Source organism: Gracilinanus agilis, chromosome 2 (assembly GCF_016433145.1).
Source record: "Gracilinanus agilis isolate LMUSP501 chromosome 2, AgileGrace, whole genome shotgun sequence".
Classification (NCBI taxonomy): Eukaryota; Metazoa; Chordata; class Mammalia; order Didelphimorphia; family Didelphidae; genus Gracilinanus; species Gracilinanus agilis.
This window is the reverse complement of record NC_058131.1, coordinates 424,524,929-424,547,691: the sequence shown is the minus strand read 5'-3', so window position 1 is coordinate 424,547,691 and position 22,763 is coordinate 424,524,929. Positions and strand designations below refer to the sequence as shown.

The window sequence follows — 22,763 nt, the reverse complement described above, 5'->3', positions numbered from 1 at the left end:
TGAAATACAGCAGTCTTTTAGAGGGAACAGTCTTGGGCCTTCCAGTGAAGCTTGGTTTCTTGACTCTCTGATAGTGCCATTTCCATGGTAGGGTATTGGTTACGACTGTGTTCAGTGCTATCATCTGAGGTACAGCAGATGAGGAACGTTCCTTATATCTTCTGTACACTTGTCTCCCTACCTAGAATGGCATTATTATCTTACATATGAATAGGCACTTAGTAGGTATTTAGTAAATATGTGAGGAGGGAGAGAGGGCTGACTAGGCAAAAGGAACATGGCACTTGCATTAGAGACAGATGATCTGGTCTGTTACTCACTCTTTATATAACGTTTGTTGTCACTTATCCTCTCTACAAAACGAGGGGGTTGGACTAGTTAAATTTCGAAGACCCTTCCTTACTTGAAGTCCTGTGCTTTTGCTCCAGTCTGTGTTCCAAATGATTTATAATAGAAAGGTTTGGGGATGAGATCTATAAAAGTTAGTTTCCAGTACTCAGTTACTAAACAAGACTAGCTGAAAGGATTTGGGACTCAGGAAAGAATAAAACCTAATCTTAAGCATGTCTTATCAATTGATCTCAAGGATGATAGCCAGAGAAGAAGTACATCCCTTTATACCTCTGAGATTCTTGTTAAGCTCATAGATAATATTACACAATAAAGAAAATGGGTTTTAAATGAAATTAAATCCCATGTACACTTATTGAGTGCCTATGGTATATGGCATCCCGTGTTGAAGATACAATATTTAGATGTTTTTACAGTTTAGTATTAGAGGTTAACTCCAAAACATAACAATATATGAAAAGTTTATTAAATAATTTAAAAAAACAATGGCAACGTAAGGTTTGAGAGGTTATAGATGACCAAGAGAGAGCAAGGAAAGTTTTGCAAAGAAAATGGCATTTGATATGGCCTTTAAAGTATGAATAGGATATTATGGAATTAGGTCTTAATCAATGATACATGTAAAACCCAGTGGAATTGTGCATCAGCTAAGGGGGGTTAGAGGAGTTTGGGGGAGAGGGAAAGAACATGAAACATGTAACTATGGGAAAATATTCAAAATAAAAATTAAAAAAATGAAAAAAATTATGAATGGGAATCACTTAGGCAAAAAGAATGAAGGAGAGAATATTCCAGCATTAATACACAATATTTAACTATTAGTGCATGAGAGAGATGCAAAGAAAATGCTCAGTAATTTTTGAGGGAGGTAAATGATTATACTGATAAGTTAGAAAGTTAAAAGTGCTAAATCAAAGCCAAGTATCATTCAACCCAATCCTCCTGTTCTGTTCCTACAGGAGACAAGGAATAAACATTCAGCTTTCCCTTGGCTACATCTGTCCTGAGTTCCTCTATCCCACGAGAACCTTCAGAGAGCATTGCACAACTCTAGGGCTCCCCCATCAATCACCTGTGAGCAGCAGATCAAAGAAATGGGTTCACTTTTATCCTACCAATCCATGGCTGTGTAAAATCAGCATTACCTGTGCTTCTTTCCAGTCCTACCTCCTGCTTATCAAAACCTATCCCTGTCTCTAGACCTTTTGCCTTAGAATCAATACTAAAGAGGCAGGTAGTTGGCTCAGTGGATAGAGAGCCAAGTCTGGAGTTGGAATATCCTGAGTTCAAATTTGACCTCAGATACTTCCTAACTGTGTGACCCTGGCCAAGTTATTTAATCCTAATTGCTTGCTCTTCTGCCTTGGAACTGATCATTAGTAGTGATTCTTTTTTTTTTTTAACCCTTACCTTCCACCTTGGAATTAATACTAAGTTTTTGTTCCAACACAGAAGAGTAGTAAGGGTTAGGCAATTGGGGTTAAGTGACTCAGTCAGGGTCACAACCACAACCTTCTATCTCCTCGCTTGGCTATCTATCTATCTAGAACCACCTAATTGCCCCAGCACTTTCCAAATCATGCCATACAGTTAGGTAACTAACTGTTCCCCAGATACCAGCCATTACCCTGGAACTGAGCTGGCTCCACTGGGCTTTAACTTACCAAAGTCAATATCAAGGAGAGCCGCATTGGCACCTTCCACAAGAATCTTCTTTGGAGGGCCATGAAGAGCTTCATATATGAAATATACTCCATCTCGTACCATGGGTCTGATTCTTTCAGCTAAGACCTGCAGGTATTAGTAGAAATGGAGATCATGAGCAATGAGAGAAAAGGGTTCTCTCTCTGCTCCTCTCATCTCCTTCCCCATATAGCTATGGCCTTCAGAACTAAAAACCACTTTCTTCCACTAGAAACATAGAGAAGCCATGACTCTAGACCTTATTGGGAGGGCATCACTGGCACATTTCACCATGTTTATTTCTCTGCCTTCTTAGGATCTTACAATTTAGAACTGGAAGGGACTTAGAGAGACCAGTGAATTCAAAACTCTTCTTTTTATAGAATAGGAAATGGAGGCTGATGGATAAGAGAGTTTTTCAGTCACACAGGTGAGTCAATTTTTTGATCAGATCTTCTGATATGAAGTCCAATCTATTTGCTACATATGGTTTTGATTAAGTCACTTCTGTTTTCTTGGCCTCCGTTTCCATACCTGTAAAATGACGAGGTTGAACTAGATCAGGTGTTCTGAACCTTTGTGTGTGTGTGAGTGTGTGTGTGTGTGTGTGTGTGTGTGTGTGTGTGTGTGTGTGTGATGGACCCCTTTTTCAATCTGTGAAGCCCATAGACCTTTTTATAAAATGTTAACTTTAAATGAATAAGATAAAATATATAGGATTATAAAGAAAACTAATTATACTCAAATGCAGTTATCAAAATATTTTAAAAACAAATTCATAGTCTTCAAGCTTTGAATTCTGTGAAATCTCACTCCCACTTTACTGTCACTTTTAAGTAGCCCAAGCAGAGCATCTGTACCTTGAGTTTTTTGAGCTGTCCATCTGTATCCACTTCCAAAGTAGGAAACATTGATTGGTATTGATAGGCCAGATTTTTGAACCTACAAAACAACAGACAAATTGATCTTTTTCTCAGGTAGAATTCCAGATGTAGCCAGATGTACCAGATGTACCCAAGAGCAGTCCTTGAATTCCCCATAGTCTGGATCTTAGATGAGCTGCTAACCCTATGTGTGTCCATTCTTTCTCCTTTCTCCTGGCTTTGGGATAAGTTCAGAGGTGAACATTATGCTTCACTTTCTGTCTCCCATAGGAATCACTGAGAGGTTTATACCTTGCAGAAAATTCATCAAAATCTGAAAGAAGGTCACAAATGCGAAGTCCTGTCCGGGCAGCTTTTGAAGAATATGTTGGTCCAATTCCTTTCTTTGTGGTACCAATACTGAAATAAAAAGAGATCATTCCAATGATATAACTTAAGTATTATATCCTGCTTGAGTGACTATGGGCTGGAATGTTGCTCCCTCTTTTCTACCAGGGAAGTCTCTCTTCTCATGGGTAGTTCTTGTTTTACTCTCATTTTTGGAGTCCAATTGGTCAACCAATTCTTACCTCCCAGCATGCTATACAATATGGAGGGCATATTTAAAAATGCCATATGTTTTTGAACAAGTTACCTCTGCTGTTTAAGCCTCAGTTTCTCTATCTGTAAAAGAAGATTAGACTAAATGGTCTCTCAGGGTCCTTCCAGCAATAAGATTCTAGGATTCTGGGAAATATAGAATGATTAGATAAATTGAAAATCTATGTCTCTACTTACTTCAGTGTTTAATGATTTGAAGTCAGTTATCCAGTTAGTGATTTATTCAGTGTAACCAGTCAATGAGTAAACAAATAAGCCAAGGCTCAGCTGCTTCTACTCTGGGATTTGGGAGAGTTTAGTGAAGGAACAAATCTGGGCCTTGTCCCTGAGGAGCTTACGTGCTTTTTGGGGAATGAGAACACACGAAAATTTAAATAACAATATAAAACAGGATATACTAACTTCTAAATCAGGGGTAGAGAGCTGTAGGGGTTCAAGGAAGAGGGAGAGGTTTGTGGGCTAGGGTGGTGAGGGAGGTCCTTCTAAAGCAGGCAGGATTCAAGCTTGAGCTTAACCATGGTTATATGACTACGAACTATTTAGTTAATAGGGATCTAGTCTAACTCCCTCATTTTACAGATGGGGAAACTGAAGTTGGGAAAAGTAAAGTAACTCACCCAAATTTGCATATCTAGTTGGTATTAAAGCAGGGATTTGAAGCTAAGACCCTGAGTCCAATTCCAGTCCTCTTTCCAGAACTTCATAGCAGAAGGTGTGTTATTTAGAATTTCTGAGGTTCCATTTAGAGGTATTGGGGCTCAGGTGGCTCAGTGGATTGTAAACTTTAATTTGATTATGTTTTCATGATCCATTGGGGAGACTTGTCTCCCAAAGGATCACAGGGGGGAAAATGTAAAGTTGAAAAGACCTTGTACCCCTTTAAACTACATTACCCAAACTCCCTTTTACCATACCCATAATTCCTTAAGCCTTTTCCTATTGGTTGTGGGTTTCACGGGCTGTTTTGAGATGGTTGTTGTGGGCGTAGCAATGGGGCTTTTTGGGAGAGGAGGCGGCATGGTAAAGGGTGAGTTGGGACTCTTTCCCTGCGCTTTTGATAAAATCCTTATAAATATCATACTTTGGAGGCACTGAATATTAATTTTAAAACTATGTGAGTAAAGTACCTTTGGTCTGTCCAGAGCAAGAGATCCCTAGAATCCTCCATTTTTGCTATTTAGGTAGGCCCTGGCTTATCTTGGGGTTTCGGCCAGAATCATCCCAGACCAGAATCTTTCCAAAAAAATGGTTGGGTTGGGGGAGAAGATGAACCTTGCCATGTCCCACCAAGGTGAAGCACCAGGGGCCTGCACTAGGACTGATCCACAGAAAAGGACAAAAGAAGGATTGGGGCAGGGAGAAGAGTCAGAGGACCCTTGGTCAAGAACTAGCCATGGAGGAGGGGGTGCAGTTCTTTAAGCAGGGGTGGGACAAAGAGACAAGGAGAAGATGGTCAGGTAGGAAAGTAGGGTGTAAAGGGGGAGGGTACCTGTTATGTGATCTGGAGGTGGTCTCTGAATCAGGGCCAATTACTATCTTTGAAGAAAGCAGCTAGGTGGTGCAATGGATAGAACACAGGGCTTGGAATCAGAAGACCTGAGTGAAAATCTGGACTTAGATACATCCTAGCTATATGACCCTGATCAAGTCACTCAACTCTGTTACCCTTAGTTTCCTCATCTGTAAAAGGAACTGGAGAAGGAAATGGCAAACCACTGTAGAATCTTTGCCATGAAAACCTCATCTGGGATCACAAAGAGTTGGACATGACTGAAACAACTGAGCAACATCAATGGAACTATGACTTCATTGGTTCAGGGGTCTCCCAGTGATCTTCTCCGCTCACTTCCAATGAATGGCCTATCTGTTATCCGGATTTGGGTGGGAGTGAGTTAGCTCACATCTTAGTAACAGAAATGCTTTTGTAGGCCGTCAGAGGGGTTTCTGATTGACTTAGCATGAGCTGGGCGTTGTAGAATGATCCATGAATGGAGTCCAGAGAACCCAAATGGGAAAATTTTAGCATGTTGGGAGGGAAGATGGCATTCTCATTCTTGGTGGTGGTGGTGGTGGTGGTGGTGGGGAGCTACTATATTTGGCTGCCTAGGGGAATGGGGCTTTGCCCAGTATAGACCTGGACATTTTCAGGTAAAGGCCACTAAGCCTGAGACTAAGGAACTCTTCTGTTTATATACTTGTAATGGTTATTCTGTGACTTACTGTTTCTGAATTTGCATATTCTCTATTTCCTTATGAATAAATTCTGGAAAGTACCCTTTTAGGTTTTGAAATATGCAGAGATAAAGGGGAGAAAAAAAAGAAAAAGAAAAATGACAATGATAGGAAGAAGGGAAAAGGTAATTAGGGTTTAGATATGGTATATAGTATTTTTGTTAAACTTACCTATGTTTAATATATTATAAGAACCTTCTAGAGAAGAAACACCAATCTCTCAAAGCAAAACAGAAACTTCTCTGCAATTTGTAGTCCTAAAGAATTACCTAGAAGACTAAGAGATTAAGGGACTTGCCCATGGTCCCATAGCACAAGCAGGACATGAAACAGATCCCCCTGACTCTGGGACCAGCCCTCTAGCACACCAAATAGCCTCCCAGGTATTTAGAGCTTCAAGAGAACTTAGAAATTAGTTTCATATTAAAGATAAGTGAACTGAGACCAAGAGAGTTTAAATAACTTGTCTAAGACCAGGCTAGTAAACGGGAGAGCTGGAATTCAAGCCCAAGTCCTCAGATCCCAAATCTAGCTTTCTTGATCTTGAGGTCAGGGAACCAAGTTAGGCTGAAGAATCAGGAAAGTCTGAGTATTTGGGGTCTTGAGTTGATAATCAAAGATCAGGGAAGTCACCTAAGGTTACCAAAGATCAGGAAGAGACAGGTAGACCGAGTGGAAAGAACAGTGGATTTACTGTCAGAGGATTTGAATTCCATTTCTGACATTGCTACTATGAGCTTGGTCAAATCACTTAACGGTTTTTTTGGATATCATTTTTCTCATCTCTAAAATGAGGGAATTGGATTAGATTGCATGATGTCAGCTCTAAATCCTAGGAAGCTATTTTCTGTGGCTTGATAATCAGGTCTTTTGTGTGACTAAGTAAGGTGCAAAAAGAGAAAACACTTGGTTAGAAAGTGAGAGTTCTGGAGGCAGCTAGGTGCCTCAGTGGATTGAAAGCTTAGTTTAGAGATGGGAGGTATTGAGTTCAAATCTGACCTCTGACACTTCCTAGCTGTGTGACCCTGGGCAAATCACTTAATCCCCATTGCCTAGCCCTTATCATTCTTCTGCCTTGGAACCAGTATTGGTTCTAAGATGGAAGGTAAGGTTTTAAAAAAAAAAAGTGAGCATCCCCTCATCTGACTTCAAGATAGAATCAGAATCTCAAGAAGGCCCTGAGCTATTTCCTTTACAGAAGATCATTTTTCACTTTTCCATTGGTCTGTGTTTACCTTTCACTGACTGGACCAGGATCCTCAGGGGAGGATCCCTTTCTTCCCCACCTTAGCTTTCTTGCATTGTTGTTGTTCAGTGGTTTCAGTCATCTCACTCTTTCTGATCCCTTTTGGGGTTTTCTGTGCAAAAATACTGGAGTGGTTTGCTATTTCCTTTTCCAACTCATTTTACAGATGAGGAAACTGAGGCAAACAGGATTAAGGGACTTGTCCAGAGTCAGACAACTAGTAAGTGTCTGAGGCCAGATCTGAACTCAGAAAGATGAGTCTTCCTGACTCCAGGTCTATCTACTGCAACACTAGCTGTCTAGAATTCATCCAATATTACTTCATTCCTCTCAGGCCACTTTCCTGTTTTCACATATAAACTTCCCCTCCCAAATTCACTTTTGGTAGCTAGTGATACAGTGGATAGAATGCTTGGCTTGGAGTTAGGAAGACCTGATTCCAAATCCAGCCTCAGACATTTAGTAGCTATGTGACCTTGTGCAAGTCACTTAACCTCTGTTTAGCTCTGTTTCTTCAGTTAGTAAAGTGGAGGCAATAATAGCATCAAAGGGTTGTTGTGAGGATCAGATGAGATAATATTTGTAAAGTGCTTAACACAATACCTAGCATATAACAGGCGCTTAATGAATGCTTCTTCTTTTTCCCCTTTCCTCTTCTCTCCCCTCTTAGTGTGTGTCGGGGTAGGGGTGGGGCACAGTTTTCAATAGGAACAATATAGGGGAGCCTTTGCTAAACAGTGATCGGCTGGTGATCAGAACAGAGACAATTCAGGATCTTGCTCAAAGTTTGTTAATTTTTTTCCCCTAGAATGAAAACAAAATGAAATGTAACTCTGTAATTATAATGACTATGTTTGGCCCTGGAGAAGAATTGAGAAAAACTAAACTTTCTCCCCTCTGCAAAGGTGGGGAACTATGGGAGTAGAATAGTATGTATACTGTCAGATAGGATTTACGTGTTGGTTATTTTTACTGAGCAGTTTAAAAAAATTTCTTTTTAAATCTTTGTTATAAGAGATGACTTTCCGAGTATTTTTAGAAATGAAGATGATATAAAAATGAAAGACATCAGTAAAAATAAGGTTAAAATAACTTCTTTGTAATTCCTGACAGAGATTCTCAGACCAGTGTTGCCCTCCTGGTCAGTATTTCCCAAATTAGTTGGCCATGGTTCACTTTTAGGATTAAACTATATTAATTAATCCATATATTCTAGAATGAAGAGACTAGGGTGCTGAAAGACCCCAGTGATGAGGGAAGGAAAATTTTGGAGCAAAATAGAGGTGTAGCAGGTAACTAAAAGGATATTTAGGGGGCAGCTGGGTAGCTCAGTGGATTGAGAGCCAGGCCTACAGATAGGAGGTCCTAGGTTCAAATCTGACCTCAGACACTTCCCAGCTGTGTGACCCTGGGCAAGTCACTTGACCCCCATTGCCTATCCTTACCACTCTTCTGCCTGGGAACCAATACTTAAAAAAAAAAAGGATATTTACATAAGACTCTATTCACTGGTTGAGATTTAACACTTGGTGAAAAGTTGGATTTTCTGCGAGTCTGAAAGAGGAGTTTCTAGATTTGAGAAAGAGAAAACACTTGATTCTGAATTCTCTTTAGGTCCCTGAAGGGAGAGAAAGACTATGATGGAAAGAAGCTATGTAGAGGAGCTGGTGACCTCATGTCCTTATCCTCACTTTATTACATTGGGAATTTTGGCTGCAAAGGAAGCATATATGGATATCTCTAGAGACTTCTTTCCCTAACATTCTCCAAAGATAACTTTGATTCCTGCAGAGAGATTGGGGCCAGATGATCCCACTCTTCTCTACTCAAAGAGAGGAGGGACCAGGGCAGAATTATATTTATCTGCTCCCTTAAATATTGTTAGTCTAGGAAAAATAATTTTAAAGTCAAGTGGGGGGGCAGCTGGGTGGCTCAGTGAATTGAGACCCAGGCCTAGAGACAGGAGGTCCTGGGTTCAATTATGGCCTCAGATACTTCCTACCTGTGTGACCCTGGGCAAGTCACTTAACCCCCATTGCTTACCCTTACCACTCTTCTGCCTTGCAACCCATGCATAGTATTGTTTCTAAGATGGAACGTGAGGGTTTAGAAAAAAAAGTTCAAGCTGTACTCCTGATTGCTCTCCTTTAATGGAGGAGTACCCCAAGTTATATATCTAAGACTTGATTCCCTTCTCTCTGAATGTCAAATCTATAATTAACACAGTAGAAGTTAAGTAAGTGAAAAGCAAATAAACCTATTTATCTCAGTTGACAGGAAAACAAAAATTGGAGAAGGTTTAAATAGAAGACTATGTACTTGCCCAGTGATGGCAAACCTATGGCATGGGTGCCAAAGATGGCATGCAGAGCACTCTCTGTGGGCATGTGGCATCCCCTCCCCCCGAGTTCATTACTAGAAAGGCAGAGGGACTTGGGCGGAGCTGCTCCCCTCCCCCGTGACATTTTTCACACCATCTGCCTAGCAGCACAGGGGTAAGGTGGGCAGCTCACAGGCAGTAGAGCTGGAGGGAAGTGAAGTGTTCAGGTCACTCCCCTCCCCCTCTCTATAAATGCTGAGGACATTCCTCACTTTACCCACTCCTCTGCCCAGAAGCCCAGTGGGAGCGCTTCCTCCCTCCCCTGTGCAGGGTAAGGGGGAACAGGGCATACCTAGCATGTGGGGGGAGGGGCACAGCATGTGATCTGTGGGAGGGCAGGCATGGGTAGGGTGGGGGTGGGGCCCGGCACTCCATCTCTAAAAGGTTTGCCATTACTGTACTAGACCATGCACAGTGTAAACAATGTCTTCCATTGAGAGTAAGATAACAGGTCTACCAGAGAGAAAGACTCAGATCTCACAGGGGAGAAAATGCCCTGAAGTCTCTAGTATAGCAAGCTAAGGATAGGAACATGACTGAGGTCATTAGCTCCTTCATTTACTGGCTTCTTCCCAAAGTCTTTCTCTCCCTTTAAGCACCTGTAGAGAGTCTGGAACCAGATGTCTTCTTTCCTGAAGCTAGAAGTGCATGCTTTCTTCTTCAGCTCTCATCCGCTCTACCCCCATAAAAGCACAGAGAACTGAGTGATGCATCTCCATCAATAAATCTTATGCCAATGGCCTTCCAGTCAGCCATTACAGAAAATTAAGCTAATTTTTCAGATGGATTGTCAGACATAATCATTTTTCACACACACACACACACACACACACACACACAATTTGACATTTAATATTAAGAGAGAAGAAAGGTGCTAACAACAGAATTTCCTGATAGGACATGTTAGCATCATGTGGGGAAAACAGGAAGAGAAAAGAATAAACATTTGTATAGAGTCTACTATGTGCCAAGCACTTAAAAAAAATATATATATATACATATATATATATCATTGGATCCTTACAATAATCCTTCAAGGTAAGTGCTATTATTATCCTCATCTTACAGTTGAGGAAACTGAGGCAAACAGAAATTAAATAACTTGTCTAGGGTCACATAACTACGAAGTGTCTGAGGCCAGATTTGACCTTAGATCTTCCTGACTCTAAGCCCATAATTCCATTATGCCACCTAACTCTCTTATGGCATCATTGACTTTGCCTTTTCCTTTACTTCCTACATCCAGTTGGTTGATATCAGTTCTAAGGAAGAAACGTGGCAACCAGGATTAAGTGACTTGCCCAGGGTCACACAGCTGGGAAGTGTCTGAGGCTAGATTTGAACTTAAGACCTTCCGTCTCCAGGCTTGGCTCTCTCTCCACTGAGCCAACTAGCCATCCCAGCTATTAAGTAGTTTAGCACATAGTATGTGCTTAATAATTGCTTGCCAACTGACCAAATGACTGACTAAAGGAATCTTACAGAATACTGAATTGCCTTTTCTCCCTCATTTTACAGACGAAGAATCTGAAGCCTGGAGACCTTCAATGACTCTCCTAGAGTCTCACAACTAATAAGTGAGGTGGGATTCAAACCCAGATCTTCCTGAATTCCACAACATCTCTTTCTCCATGATGCCAAGTCACTTTTCCCAAACACAGCAACTTTCCAAACCGAAGAATCACTAACAGAAGGAAGGTATTGAAATATAATTACTTTTTCCCCTCTTGAGCCTGACGTTGCATTTCCTGGAGTCCATCAACTGCTTGGTGAAAGTCAAACACTGCCGAGCAAAAAGAGAAGGATGGGAGAGTGGAGGAGAAGGAGAGAAGTCATTAGGGGGTGGCGACCATGCACAGCAGTATCAGTGTCAGCATTGGGAAAGGAATGAAGTTTGGAAATGGGAAGCTTCTTGGTGGAGCAGAGGGAAAATTTTTGGTTGCGGGAGGGATGTCAGGAAGCTTGAATTTTTATTCTGGGTCCATCACTCATTTCCTGTGAGACCTAAAGCAAGCCACTTGGACTGCTCTGGGTTTCAGTTTCTTCCCCTTTAAAGGGAGGATAATGATCCTTTCTCAGCTGACCTCTCAAAGCTGTTGAGAGAATTGCATTAAATAATATATGGAAAAGAAAAAGTAAAGCACTATATACATGTTTAAAATGATGGGCCAGACTGAACTCTATCCTGGAAAGAAAAGATGGTACCAAAAACCATTGCCTTTTAGAGCAGAACAAGCCAATTTCTGGAACTGACACATCAGGACTTTGCCTTTGGCTAATAGACTAAGAATGATAACTGAGTGTATTCCCTCCAGGAGGAATATCATGGTTTGGGACCAGGAAAGGAGCTACTTACTCTTTTTATTCATTTGACTCAGTGGAAAGAGCACTAGGTTTGGTCAATATGTTGGTCTTGGCTCTTTTGCTTGTTAGCCAAAGTGACTTTGGGCAAATTAGTTCTCTGAATCTCAGAGCCTTCCACTGTAAAATGAGGAAAATACTTGTACAAGTTACCCTTTAGGGGTATCAGGAAAAAAAGTACTTTATAGACCCTGAGGCCTAAAAGAGATGGGAAGGAATTATTCCCATTTGATGGGGCTCTCTGGAGAGGTTGAGGTACTCACCAATATGGGCTCTGTCTGATATGATAAGTCTTTTTTCCCAGTCTTTCAGACCTGTCAAAGACAGAACCATATAGCTCAGAGTTTTGTGATACCTTAATTATGGTGAAAGAATAGAGGGAAATGGCTAGATCTTCCTGTTCTTTGTAACTCTTCTGGTAGCATGTGTGCCTTTGCGAACAATGGCCTAAAACATCATTGATAAATTATTTCCATGTTGACATATCTTGTAATACTGTCATGTATTTATAATGGCTTTAGTGGGTCTTGACTTAACAGTGGTTCTCAAACTTTTTGGACTCAGGACCCCTTTACGCTTTTAAAAATTAATGAGAATTGGGGACAGCAAGGTGGCTCAATGGATTGAGAGAGCCAGGCCTAGAGACAGGAGGTTCTGAGTTAAAATCTGGCCTCACACACTTCCTAGCTCTGTGACCCTGGGCAAGTCATTTAACCCCCATTGCCTAGTCCTTAACCACTCTCCTGCTTTGGAACTAATACATACTATTGATTCTAAAATGTAAGGCTAAGTGTTATTTTAAAAATTAAGGAGTATCCTAAAGAGCTTTTGTTTATGTGGGGTATATCTACCAATATTTACTATATTACCAAGTAAAACTGATAAAATTTTAAAATATTTATTAATTCATTAAAAATGACAAACCAATTACAAATTAATATAAATAACATATTTTATTTTAAAAACTATATTTTCTAATATAACAAAAGATGATAGTTTTGAATATAACCAAAGAACTATATTTTCTAATAAAAAAATTTTTTTAAAACCCTTACCTTCTGTCTTGGAGCCAATACTTTGTATTGGCTCCAAGGCAGAAGAGTGGTAACGGTAGGCAATGGGGGACCTCCCATCTCTAGGCCTGGCTCTCAATCCACTGAGCCACCCAGCTGCCCCCTTTTGTAATAAAATTTAATGAGAAGAGTGAAATTGTTTTATATATTTTTGAAAATCTTTTTAATGTCTGGCTTAATAGAAGGTAGTTGGATTCTAATATTTGTTTCTGTATTCAATCTGTTGTAATATGTTAGTTTGGTTGAAGTATATGAAGATAATACAGTCTTACACAGATATGTAGTTGGAAAAGGGAGGAACATTTTAATATGCAAATTACTTAGTATTTATTATTAGAGTTATAATAGAGTTGTTTGGCTTTGCAGACCCTTTATAACTTGGTACTCCTAGGGTCTGAAGATCACACTTTGAAGACTACTGGATTATACTTTCTGTTCTTAGAACTGGGCTTGGCTTGCTTATAAGGGTTTCATGGAATCATATACTCATAAAGTAAAAAGCCTAGAAAGATGGGAAGGGGCCAGATTGTGAAGGCCTTTATAGTTGACCCTGAAAATCACAGGAAGACCCTGATGTTTATTGAGTAGGGGGGTGGTGACACGGTCAGACTTATATTTTAGGAAAATCACTTTGGCAGTTGAGTGGAAGATGGATTGGAGTAGGGAGAGACTTGAGTCAAGGTGACTAATTATAAGGCCATTGCTATAGCCCAGGTGAAAAAGTAATGAGAGCCTGGACCAGAATGGTGTCAAGGTGAATGGAAAGAAGGGAACATGCAAAAGAGTGTTGTGAAAGTAGAAATTAAAAGATTTGACAACAAATTGGATACGCTGGGGTAAATGAAAATGAGGAGTTGAGAAGGCACTAAGGTTATGAGCCTAGGTGATTTGGTAGATGGTAAATGGTATTACTTTGACAAATAAGGAAGAAGGGAGGATTTTGGGAAAAAAAGATAAGTTCTGTTTTGGTTGTGTTGAGTTTGAGATGACTATGAAGTATCCAGTTTGAGATATCCAGAAAACAATTGATGATATGGGTTTGGAGCTCAGGGAAGAGACTTAAGCTACATATAGAGATGATAAATTAATCCATGTGGACTAATGACATCCCCAGGTGAGAGAGTATCAAGGGAGAAGAGAAGAGGGCGTTGGATAGGGCCTTGGTGGGTATGATATAAATTCAGCTCTAGTTTAGGAGTGCTCAAATAGGTGGGAAGAGAATCAGGAAAGAATGTAATCATGAAAACAGGCAAGGCATGATGTGATAGGCAAAGAATTAATTAGAAAGTAAAAGATTTCCTCCATGAATTTTTTCTAGTGTAAGTACTATGTATCTTGTTTCATAACATAATGGACAGGGAAATCTATATTACATGATAATATGATAATATGTGCACAGCCTATATCATATTATCTGTCTTTTTGGGGAGGGGGGTGAGGTGGGAAGGAGGAAGAGAACTTGAATGGCAAAATGTCAGAAAATCAATTTAAAAATTATCGATATATGGAAAAAAGACATTGTAATCTAGAAAAAAATTAAAATTAAAAATTAAAAAAGCTATTTTAAAATACATATCCTACAATTACTTGCCTAATTAATTTTTTTAATCCAAGTGGAGGACCTTACATTGCTATTGTTATTATCTTTTTAGAGTTGGTCCATTGTTCTAGTCTGTCAAGATCTTTCTGGATACTAACTCTGCCAAAAACCATGTGGGTTTTTGTCTTCACTTTGTTTCAAAATAAAAATACTCTCAATTTATCTCATAGGTTTGGTCTACAAGTAAAAGGTGAAGTGAAAAGGTACTAATGAACAGATATTTATGTTCTACAAGACTAAAGTAAACCAGATAATCCATGGGATTAGCTTGATTAGATTTCACCTGAGTGAAAACACCCCTGTACTTCTGCCCAAATTAACTAGGTAACTGCATCTATTGCCAAAATTCTCAGGCATTTGAAAGGAGCCAACTCAGAATGGAGAAGAGCAGAAAAGTACTATTTATGAAACACTTTCTCTGGACCTATGCAGTAGAAAGAGTGGATGTATAATTTATAGTAAAAGAGGCAAAAATTTGTCAGACTTACCTTTCTTCTCATTTTTTTCTGCTTCTTCAAATAGGCCAGGTAAGTGGATGACCACACCATTGCCTGAGAGACACACATGAGAGAGAAGCTTATTGATGAAAGATGGAAACCAAGAAATACACATTTTAAAATGGCTTATTAGGTAAAAGAAAAATTGGGGGCAAAAAAGATGCAGTTACTGGCACCTCCATGAACTCAATCTGATCTGTTTCTCTTCACATTTTCTTGGAACACATCATCTGAATTCTTCTTTGCTCCATCTGCTTTGCATCCTACTTTTTTGTTTATATGTTATATCCCTACATTGCACTGTAATAATAATAATATAGCACAACAATCCTGGAAAATAGATAATGTAAATAATAATAATAGGCATTTATATAGCACTGTAAGGTTCTTAAGGTGGTTACAATTGTTATTCCATTTGATACAGCGACGTTGGGAGATAGGTGCTATTATTATCCCCATTTTACAGATGAAGAAATGATTAAGAGGTTAAGTGACTTACCCAGGGTTACACAGCCAGTAAGAGTCAGATTTCAATTCAAGTCTTTCTGATTTTAAGCCTAGCAGTTTTATCTACTGTGTAACTCAGCTCCCCTATCCCCTATTTTATTTATGAGGATACTGAAGATAAGCAGAGGTAAGTTTTGGAGGCAGTATTTGAATTTTAGACTCCTGACTCAAGATACAAGGCACCACACTGCTTTTCTTTAAGACCAAGAACTGATGGTGTTTTCATCTTTGTCTCCTCCAGGACCCAGCACAGTGTTCTTCGCATAGTAGGCATTTAAAAAATGTTCTTGCTTCCATACCTTAAGAATCTTTGATTTTCACTAGCATGGTTACTTTTGGCAACCTCCACACCTTTACTTGTAGTCTTTGTGAGGACCTGTGTGACTTGGAAGCCAGTCTAGGTCTATTATTGGGTCTTTACTTGAAGAATTTCTCTCTTGTCCTTAGAATCTTCCAAAACGTTATCAGTCAGTCAGATTTATTTGCTACTCTTCAATCTTAGATTCACTAGATTTATTTATGTAAAACCTTTAAAATTTTAAGTAATCAAGATTTCCATTTTACTTTCTCTGCACTAGTTATTTCCTCCTTGCTCCTCTAATTTGTTTATGTTACCTTTTATGTCTAAGTCTCATGTCCATTTGGAGTTTATATGGTGTGAGATGTTGGTCTAGACCTAGTTTTTGCCAGACAGTTTTCCAGTTTTCTCAAAAGTTTTTGTCAGATAGTGATTTCTAACCTCCAAACTTGGATCTTGAGGTTTATTAAACACTAGGCTCCTATGCTTATTTGCTTTTGTATATTATGTTTCTAATCTGTTCCATTGGTCAAACTTTCTGTCTCTCACCCAGTAACATATTGTTCTGAGGATTACTGTTTTGTAGCATAATTTAGGTTCCTTTCCTTTCTACTTTTTTCATTACTTCCCTTTAGATTTTTGAATTTTTGTTCCTCCATATGAATAATATTTTTTCTTGCTCAATAAACTAATTCTATTATAGTTTGACTGACATGGTACTGGAAAAGAAAATTAATTTAGGTGGATGGTATTAATATATTCTCTTTTATTTTCTTTATTCATGTATAAGCTTTTGAATTTTATATAATAAAAATTGCCAATGTTAGGGAGCAGCTAAGTGGCTCAGTGGATTGAGAGCTGGGCCTAGAGATGGGAGATTCTGGTTTCATATCTGGCCTCAGACACTATGTGACACAGAAACACAATATTGATTCCAAGATGGAAGGTAAGGGTTTAAAAAAAATTGTCAATGTTGTATGATCTCTATCCCTTGTTTCGTTAAGAATTTGCCCCAAGGTAGTAAAGAATTGGAAAGTGAGGGAATGTCCATCAATTGAAGAATGGCCAAAGTTATGCTATTTGATCATAATAGAATACTATTGTGCTATAAAAATGAACAAGAAGCATAATTATGAAAAATCTGGAAAGATTTATATGAACTATTGCACAGTAAAGCAAATAAAAGCAGGAGGACATTATACACAGTAACAGCAATATTATATGATGATCAGCTATGAATGACAGTAAGACAAGACCACAGGGCTTATAATGAAACAGAAAAAGAATACTAAAAATTATATTGATATGCATCTGGAATAAAATTTTTTAAATGCCATCTACCTCCAAAGAAAGAACTGATGGAGTCTGAATGCAGATTGAAAGTATGCTATTTTCACCTTACATTCTTATATTTTTTGGAACTCAAAATTTTAGAAAAGGAATGTTAAAAATTATTTTTACATGTATTTGGGGAAAAATAAAATATTACATTAAAGGAAAAAAAGAATTTACTCTGAGGAAATTTTGAGAATGCCCACATCTCCCTTTATTTGACTTTGTGTCTCAGGGTATACGTGCATGCGTGCGTGTGTGTGTGTGTGTGTGTGAGAGAGAGAGAGAGAGAGAAAGAGAGAGACAGAGAGAGACAGAGAGAGAGGAGATATGAGTGTTATTTTTCACCTATTTTGTTATAAAATTAAAAATTAAATTCCACTAATGGTAGATAGTTTTCACTAAGGATATGGGGCAGCTCATAGAGACCCTAGTGGGAAAACAGCTGCTTTCTGTACCTCCTTAGCTTTAGAGAGAAAGATTTCTTTCTTAGCAGGAGCTTCCAAGGCTCTTTCCCCTACTGTTGTCTTTTAGAAGAGTTGACTTGGCGTAGGAGAAGGAACACTGGACCAGGAGTTAGAAGACCTGAGTTCATGTTTGTTCTGCTTCCAATTCCCTGAATAACCTCAAGTAAGTAATTTCCTCTCTCATGTCCTCTATTTCATCCTCTATAAAATGACAGAGTGGAACTAAAAAACCTCTCACATCCTTTCTAGCTCTAACATTCTATTATTCTTCCATGATTTTACAAGTCTTTGATACAGAACTTCATTGGTCAGGTCAGACCTGCTGCTAATGAGATGCTAAAACAGGATGTTAAAATTTCCCCTGTTGGGATGATGATGGGACTTAAGCCGAATAATGATGATGGGGGAATTAGGTAGCACAGTGGACAGAGGAGTGATCCAGGAGTCAAGAAGACCTGAATTCAAAACCTACCTTAGACCCTTATTAGTTGTGAGACCCTGGACAAGTCAATCTGTCTGCCTCAGTTTCCTCAACTTTAAAATGGGGATAACAATAGCACTAACCTCCTAGGACTGTTGTGAGGATCAGATGGCATAATATTTGTAAGTGCTTAGTATGATGCTTGGCATATAGTAGGTGATTCATAAATGCTTGTTTCTCTGCCCCAAGCTAGTCATTAAGAGCAAATAACAATGGAAAGATCCTCTTTGGAAGAGAAATTATAATATAAATTGTGATTAGAGAGAGAATAGGAAACTTACTGTCATCAAAGCAGAATTCAGGCTAATCAAATATGAGGGGCTCTAGTAGACTGAAAAATGCAACTATTCAAAAACCTAATAAGTCAGTGTGGAGAATAGACCCTACAAAGGATTGTAGGTTCTTTTGAAGGAGTTTGAATTTCCCAATGTGACATGATGTCTTGACCAAAAGAGGGGAAGAGATTAGTGTGGGAGTGTGGGAGAGAGGATGATAGGACAGGATATGAAGAGAAGAATCCAGGGTGGATTGTCTTCAGAGGGGCATCAGTTGGGTTCAAGAAAAAAAAATTAGTGTCAGAATCAAGTGCCCAATTGGGGAAAAGATATGTAAATGAAAAACAAAGTAAAGTTTTTTTGTGGCCCAAATCAATCAAAAGGAAAGGTTGTAGGAAATCTTTATTGGGATCATTAACATTACTAGACCTGGAAGGGGCCTCAGAGATTTTAAAATTTAATTCTTCTGATCACATTTCCCCCCAAATCCTACTTATTTCATATGTATCACAATTCTCCCTATTGCATCCTTCCTGTCTCCATCTGTTTAACTTTAATCTCCTTGAATTAGAATATTAATTTTCTGATTCCTATATTACCTGGCGCTGAGCTGTGAGACCCTGGACAAGTCACTAAACCTCTGCCTCAGTTTCCTTAACTGTAAAGCATGTGCCCTGTTTACAATCAGACTGTAATAAATGTGGAAGGGATAAGGAAAAGGACTTATCCATTTAGCTACTTCCCACTTTACCTGGCTGTCTTTCTGTGATATATTGATGGCCACTCCTTCTCTTGAGACACAGAGAAGGCTAATATCTTTCTGACATGTGTTCTCAAACATAGATTTGTCTCCAGTGGGATTAGACATGGATGAGCAATCCTGCCAGACAGAGGAGTGACAGGGTATAAATTACATTTGTGGGAGTGACTTGAAGGCTTTAGACACATCTCAGAAACCAAAGGTCATTCAAATGCCAAATGTTCTTTGTATGTAATAACTAAAATAGAAAGCTCATTGACTTTGGAGTCAGAGAACCTGGGTTTGAGTCCTACGTGCTAGGTGTGTGACCATGGGCAAGTCATTTTCCTACTTCTGGGTCTCACTTTTCTTCTTTGTAAAATGAGAGGGTTGGATTAGATGATCTCTAAAGCTCCTTTCAACTCTAATTCCTATAATCCTATGAATATCTAAAGTCTGCCTCCTGGGATGTTTGCCAGGATGAGAGACAACAGCTGCTGCTGGGTCAGGACATCCTGCTTCTTGCTAGGAGAGTACAGAGAACCCCTTGTGCACCTTGATTCTGGGGCCATTGGACTCTCAGAATCCCCCTTCAGGGCTGGTAGGTTTGGCTCCAGCTCATCTGAGAAAGTGGACTAATTCAGAGAATCATTGCTTTATCATTTGAAGGGACTCAAAATTCTGGGTTTTATTCTTAGAATGCTATCTACTCCCCACCTCCCACCCCTACCAACTTGGGGATCATTTTTTTTTTAAAGCAGCCTAAGTTTTCACTGGGCTTGTAGGTGGCTCAGTGGATAGAGTGCTGTCTGGAGTCAAGAAAAGTCATTTTCCAGAGTTCAAATCTGCCCTCCGATGCCTACTAGCTCTGCCACGCTGGGCAAGTTGATCACTCTTCACCCTCTTTGCCTTGGTTTCCTGATTTATAAAATGAGCTAGAGAAGGAAATGGCAAATTACTGCAGTATCTTTGCCAAGAAAATCCCAAATGGGATCATGAAGAATCCGACTCGACCGAACAAAACAACACAATGACTTAAGGTTTTTCTGCTCGGAGGGTTTATACCAATTTTCTCTATTCACTCAATTCATGCCATTCATGCCATCTGCTAGGGTAACTGGAATTTTCATATGATGCCAGGGACCTACTTCTGGGCATCAAGAGGACTGGCACAGGTAGGGACATTCTGCATTGGTCTACTATGTGGTTGGGAAGAGCTTCTTTCCAGATGGAACTGTCTGTCTTTAAAATGACCTGACTGAAATACAGAATGCTTCTAGTCCAAAGGCAAAGGATTCTTTCACTCTCAGCAGGTAACACCATTCAGGAATGAGGGAAGGGCCTGTGGGTCACTTTTCCCTACCCTTAGGCCACATGGTTCCGACAAATGAGGTTGAGATTTTGTGGAGGGAGCTCTTTGGACTTGAATTTGGTGAAACTAATGCTATATAAGGACTGAATTAAGTTGTGGATCTAATACTCCTTCCCTCCAGAGACTTAATTGGTGTTGGGGAGATCTGCATCTCCAGATGTTGGAGAAAAGGTTCCTATGTTTGCCCTTGTCATATCTTTGAAGTTAATGTTCCTTTGAAAGAGCTAATCTGACTACTAAGTAGTCAAATGGTATTGGGAAACTAGGACCTCTAATAATGGTAGAACATAATTAATGAGGGTGCTAGCCAAAGGTAAGGAAGAGAGACAACCCCCTCAACTTGCTAAGGGTACATGAAGAAGTATGGAGGAGAAATAAAATGTAACAGATTTGGGAGTGAGGCCAGACGAATCTCATGTCACACTGGAAAAAAGTTCTGGATTTGGACCAACAAACTCTGGGTTTGAAGTATAACTGTATTCTTTGAATACCAAAAAGGATTTTATATTTGATACTAGAGGTGATGGGGAGCCACTAGAGTTTATTAAGTAGCGGATGAGGTGACATAGATTCAGGATTTGGAGCTGGAAGAGGCTACAGAGATGATCTAATCCATTCCCTTTATTTTATGCTTTAGGAAGTTCCCTTTGACAGCTGAGTAGAGGATGGCTGGGAGTGGGGAAAGACATGAGACAGAGAGACCAACCAGCAGGCAATTGCAGTAGTCCAGATGCGAGGCAATGAGGGCTTACGTCAGAGAAGAGGAAGAAATGTAGAAAGGAGTAATGAGTTTGGGTGCAGCAGGAAAAAGGGGACTCCCGATGCCATGTAGGGTTAGCCTGAAGGTATAATTGGTTTAGACCCAAGTATCACTGATGCTGCTTCATAGAAACATCTAGTGGGATTCCATGATAGAGTCTTCATCAATCTTTAGCATGCCATAACCATACAGAGTACATAGCTATCTAGGCAGGGTCAGTAGGTGATTCTCTATATGGACTTTTTATAGTATGTCTCTCATTTGTGTACCATAACAGTTAAATTAAGATAGACCTTTAGGGGTAGCTAGGTTGCTCAGTGGATATCATTTCTTGGAGTCAAATCCTGGATCTTCCACTTAATCTCAGGTAAATTATTGAAATATCTGAGCCTCATTTCCTCATCTATAGAATAAGGGGATTGGACTAAATCTTCTCTGTGGGCTCTTACATCTCTAAATCCTGAATCTCTTCCCTTCTCTGGCCTTCAGTTTCCTCTAGTAAAATTAGGAATGTAGATGAAATCACAGGATCATAGATTTAGAGCTGTATGGAAATGTGAAAGTCATCTAGCTTAATCCTCTCATTTTACAGATGAGGAAACTGTTGTCAGACAGATTAAGAAACTTGCCTAGGGTCACAGAGGTAATAGGTATCAGAGCTAGGGGTCTCACTCCAAATCTAGCACACTTTCCACAGTACCACATGGTTTCCAAGGTCCTGGTCCATTGTCCTCAGTTCTGATGGTTTATGTTTTCTTCCAGCTCTGACATTCTATGGTTCTGTGATTCTGACTGGGTAATGAAAATCTTTACCTCTCATGAATAGAATTTCTTTCACCAGCCAGGGAGAAAGAGGGAATTTAAGGTACCAAGAACCCTCTCCTACCTCTGAAATGTGAATGGAATGAAATCACACATAAAATGGAAGAACTTAGCAAAATGGATTAGAAAGTAGAATCCAATAATATGTTGTTTACAACTTGAACCACAAAGATTCACATAGAGTTAATGTAAGAGGTTGGAATGAAATCTGTTCTAGTTCAGCTGAAGTAAAGACTTAAGAACTCTCATTACTCTAATGACCAGCCATAATTCCAGAGGTCTAAAAAATTTTTATAGTAAGTATCTCTGATGAAGACCTCATTTCTCAAATGTATAGAGAACTGAGTCAAATTTATAAGAATATGTCATTCCCCCAATTGATAGTCAAAGGATATGAACAAACAGTTCTCAGATGAAGAAATTAAAACTATCTTTAGTCATGTGAAAAAATGCTCCAAATCACTATTAGAGAAATGCAAATTTTTGCTCTAATTAAAATATTAATAATAATAATTTAAATGAGAACATTGAGATAGAATATGCTTTTTAGAAAATACTTTACTATAACAGCAATTAAAAGGTCTAATTCTAAGTTCATTTTATTTCAATAATTGGTTCTAATGGATTCTCTAACTGAAAAAGATACCTAACAAAATACATTGATCCAAATGAAAGAAATGCATCATTGAATAGGTTACTAAATCATGATATTAATTTTTTATCCCATATACCATTTATTCACATTTTTAAAAATTAAATTCAACTGGTAAATTTCCATCTTCCTTAAAATCAGAATAAAAGGT

At 39.1% G+C, this 22,763-nt stretch overlaps 1 protein-coding gene across 2 annotated transcripts in view; it reads right to left on the bottom strand.

Moving 5' to 3' along the window:
- The window catches only part of ADSS1 (adenylosuccinate synthase 1), an 84,004-nt gene that overhangs the window by 18,138 nt on the left and 43,103 nt on the right, over nt 1-22,763 (bottom strand). The window contains exons 3-9 of one of the 2 annotated variants that reach the window (XM_044664647.1): nt 14,895-14,961; nt 14,708-14,709; nt 12,001-12,051; nt 11,093-11,159; nt 3,210-3,317; nt 2,895-2,976; nt 2,016-2,142 (exon numbers count right to left, since the gene is read on the bottom strand). In XM_044664647.1, the coding sequence (XP_044520582.1) occupies nt 2,016-2,142; nt 2,895-2,976; nt 3,210-3,317; nt 11,093-11,159; nt 12,001-12,051; nt 14,708-14,709; nt 14,895-14,961 (504 nt within the window). The remainder of the gene's footprint in view (nt 1-2,015; nt 2,143-2,894; nt 2,977-3,209; nt 3,318-11,092; nt 11,160-12,000; nt 12,052-14,707; nt 14,710-14,894; nt 14,962-22,763) is intronic. The other variant, XM_044664646.1, reaches the window with a different exon arrangement.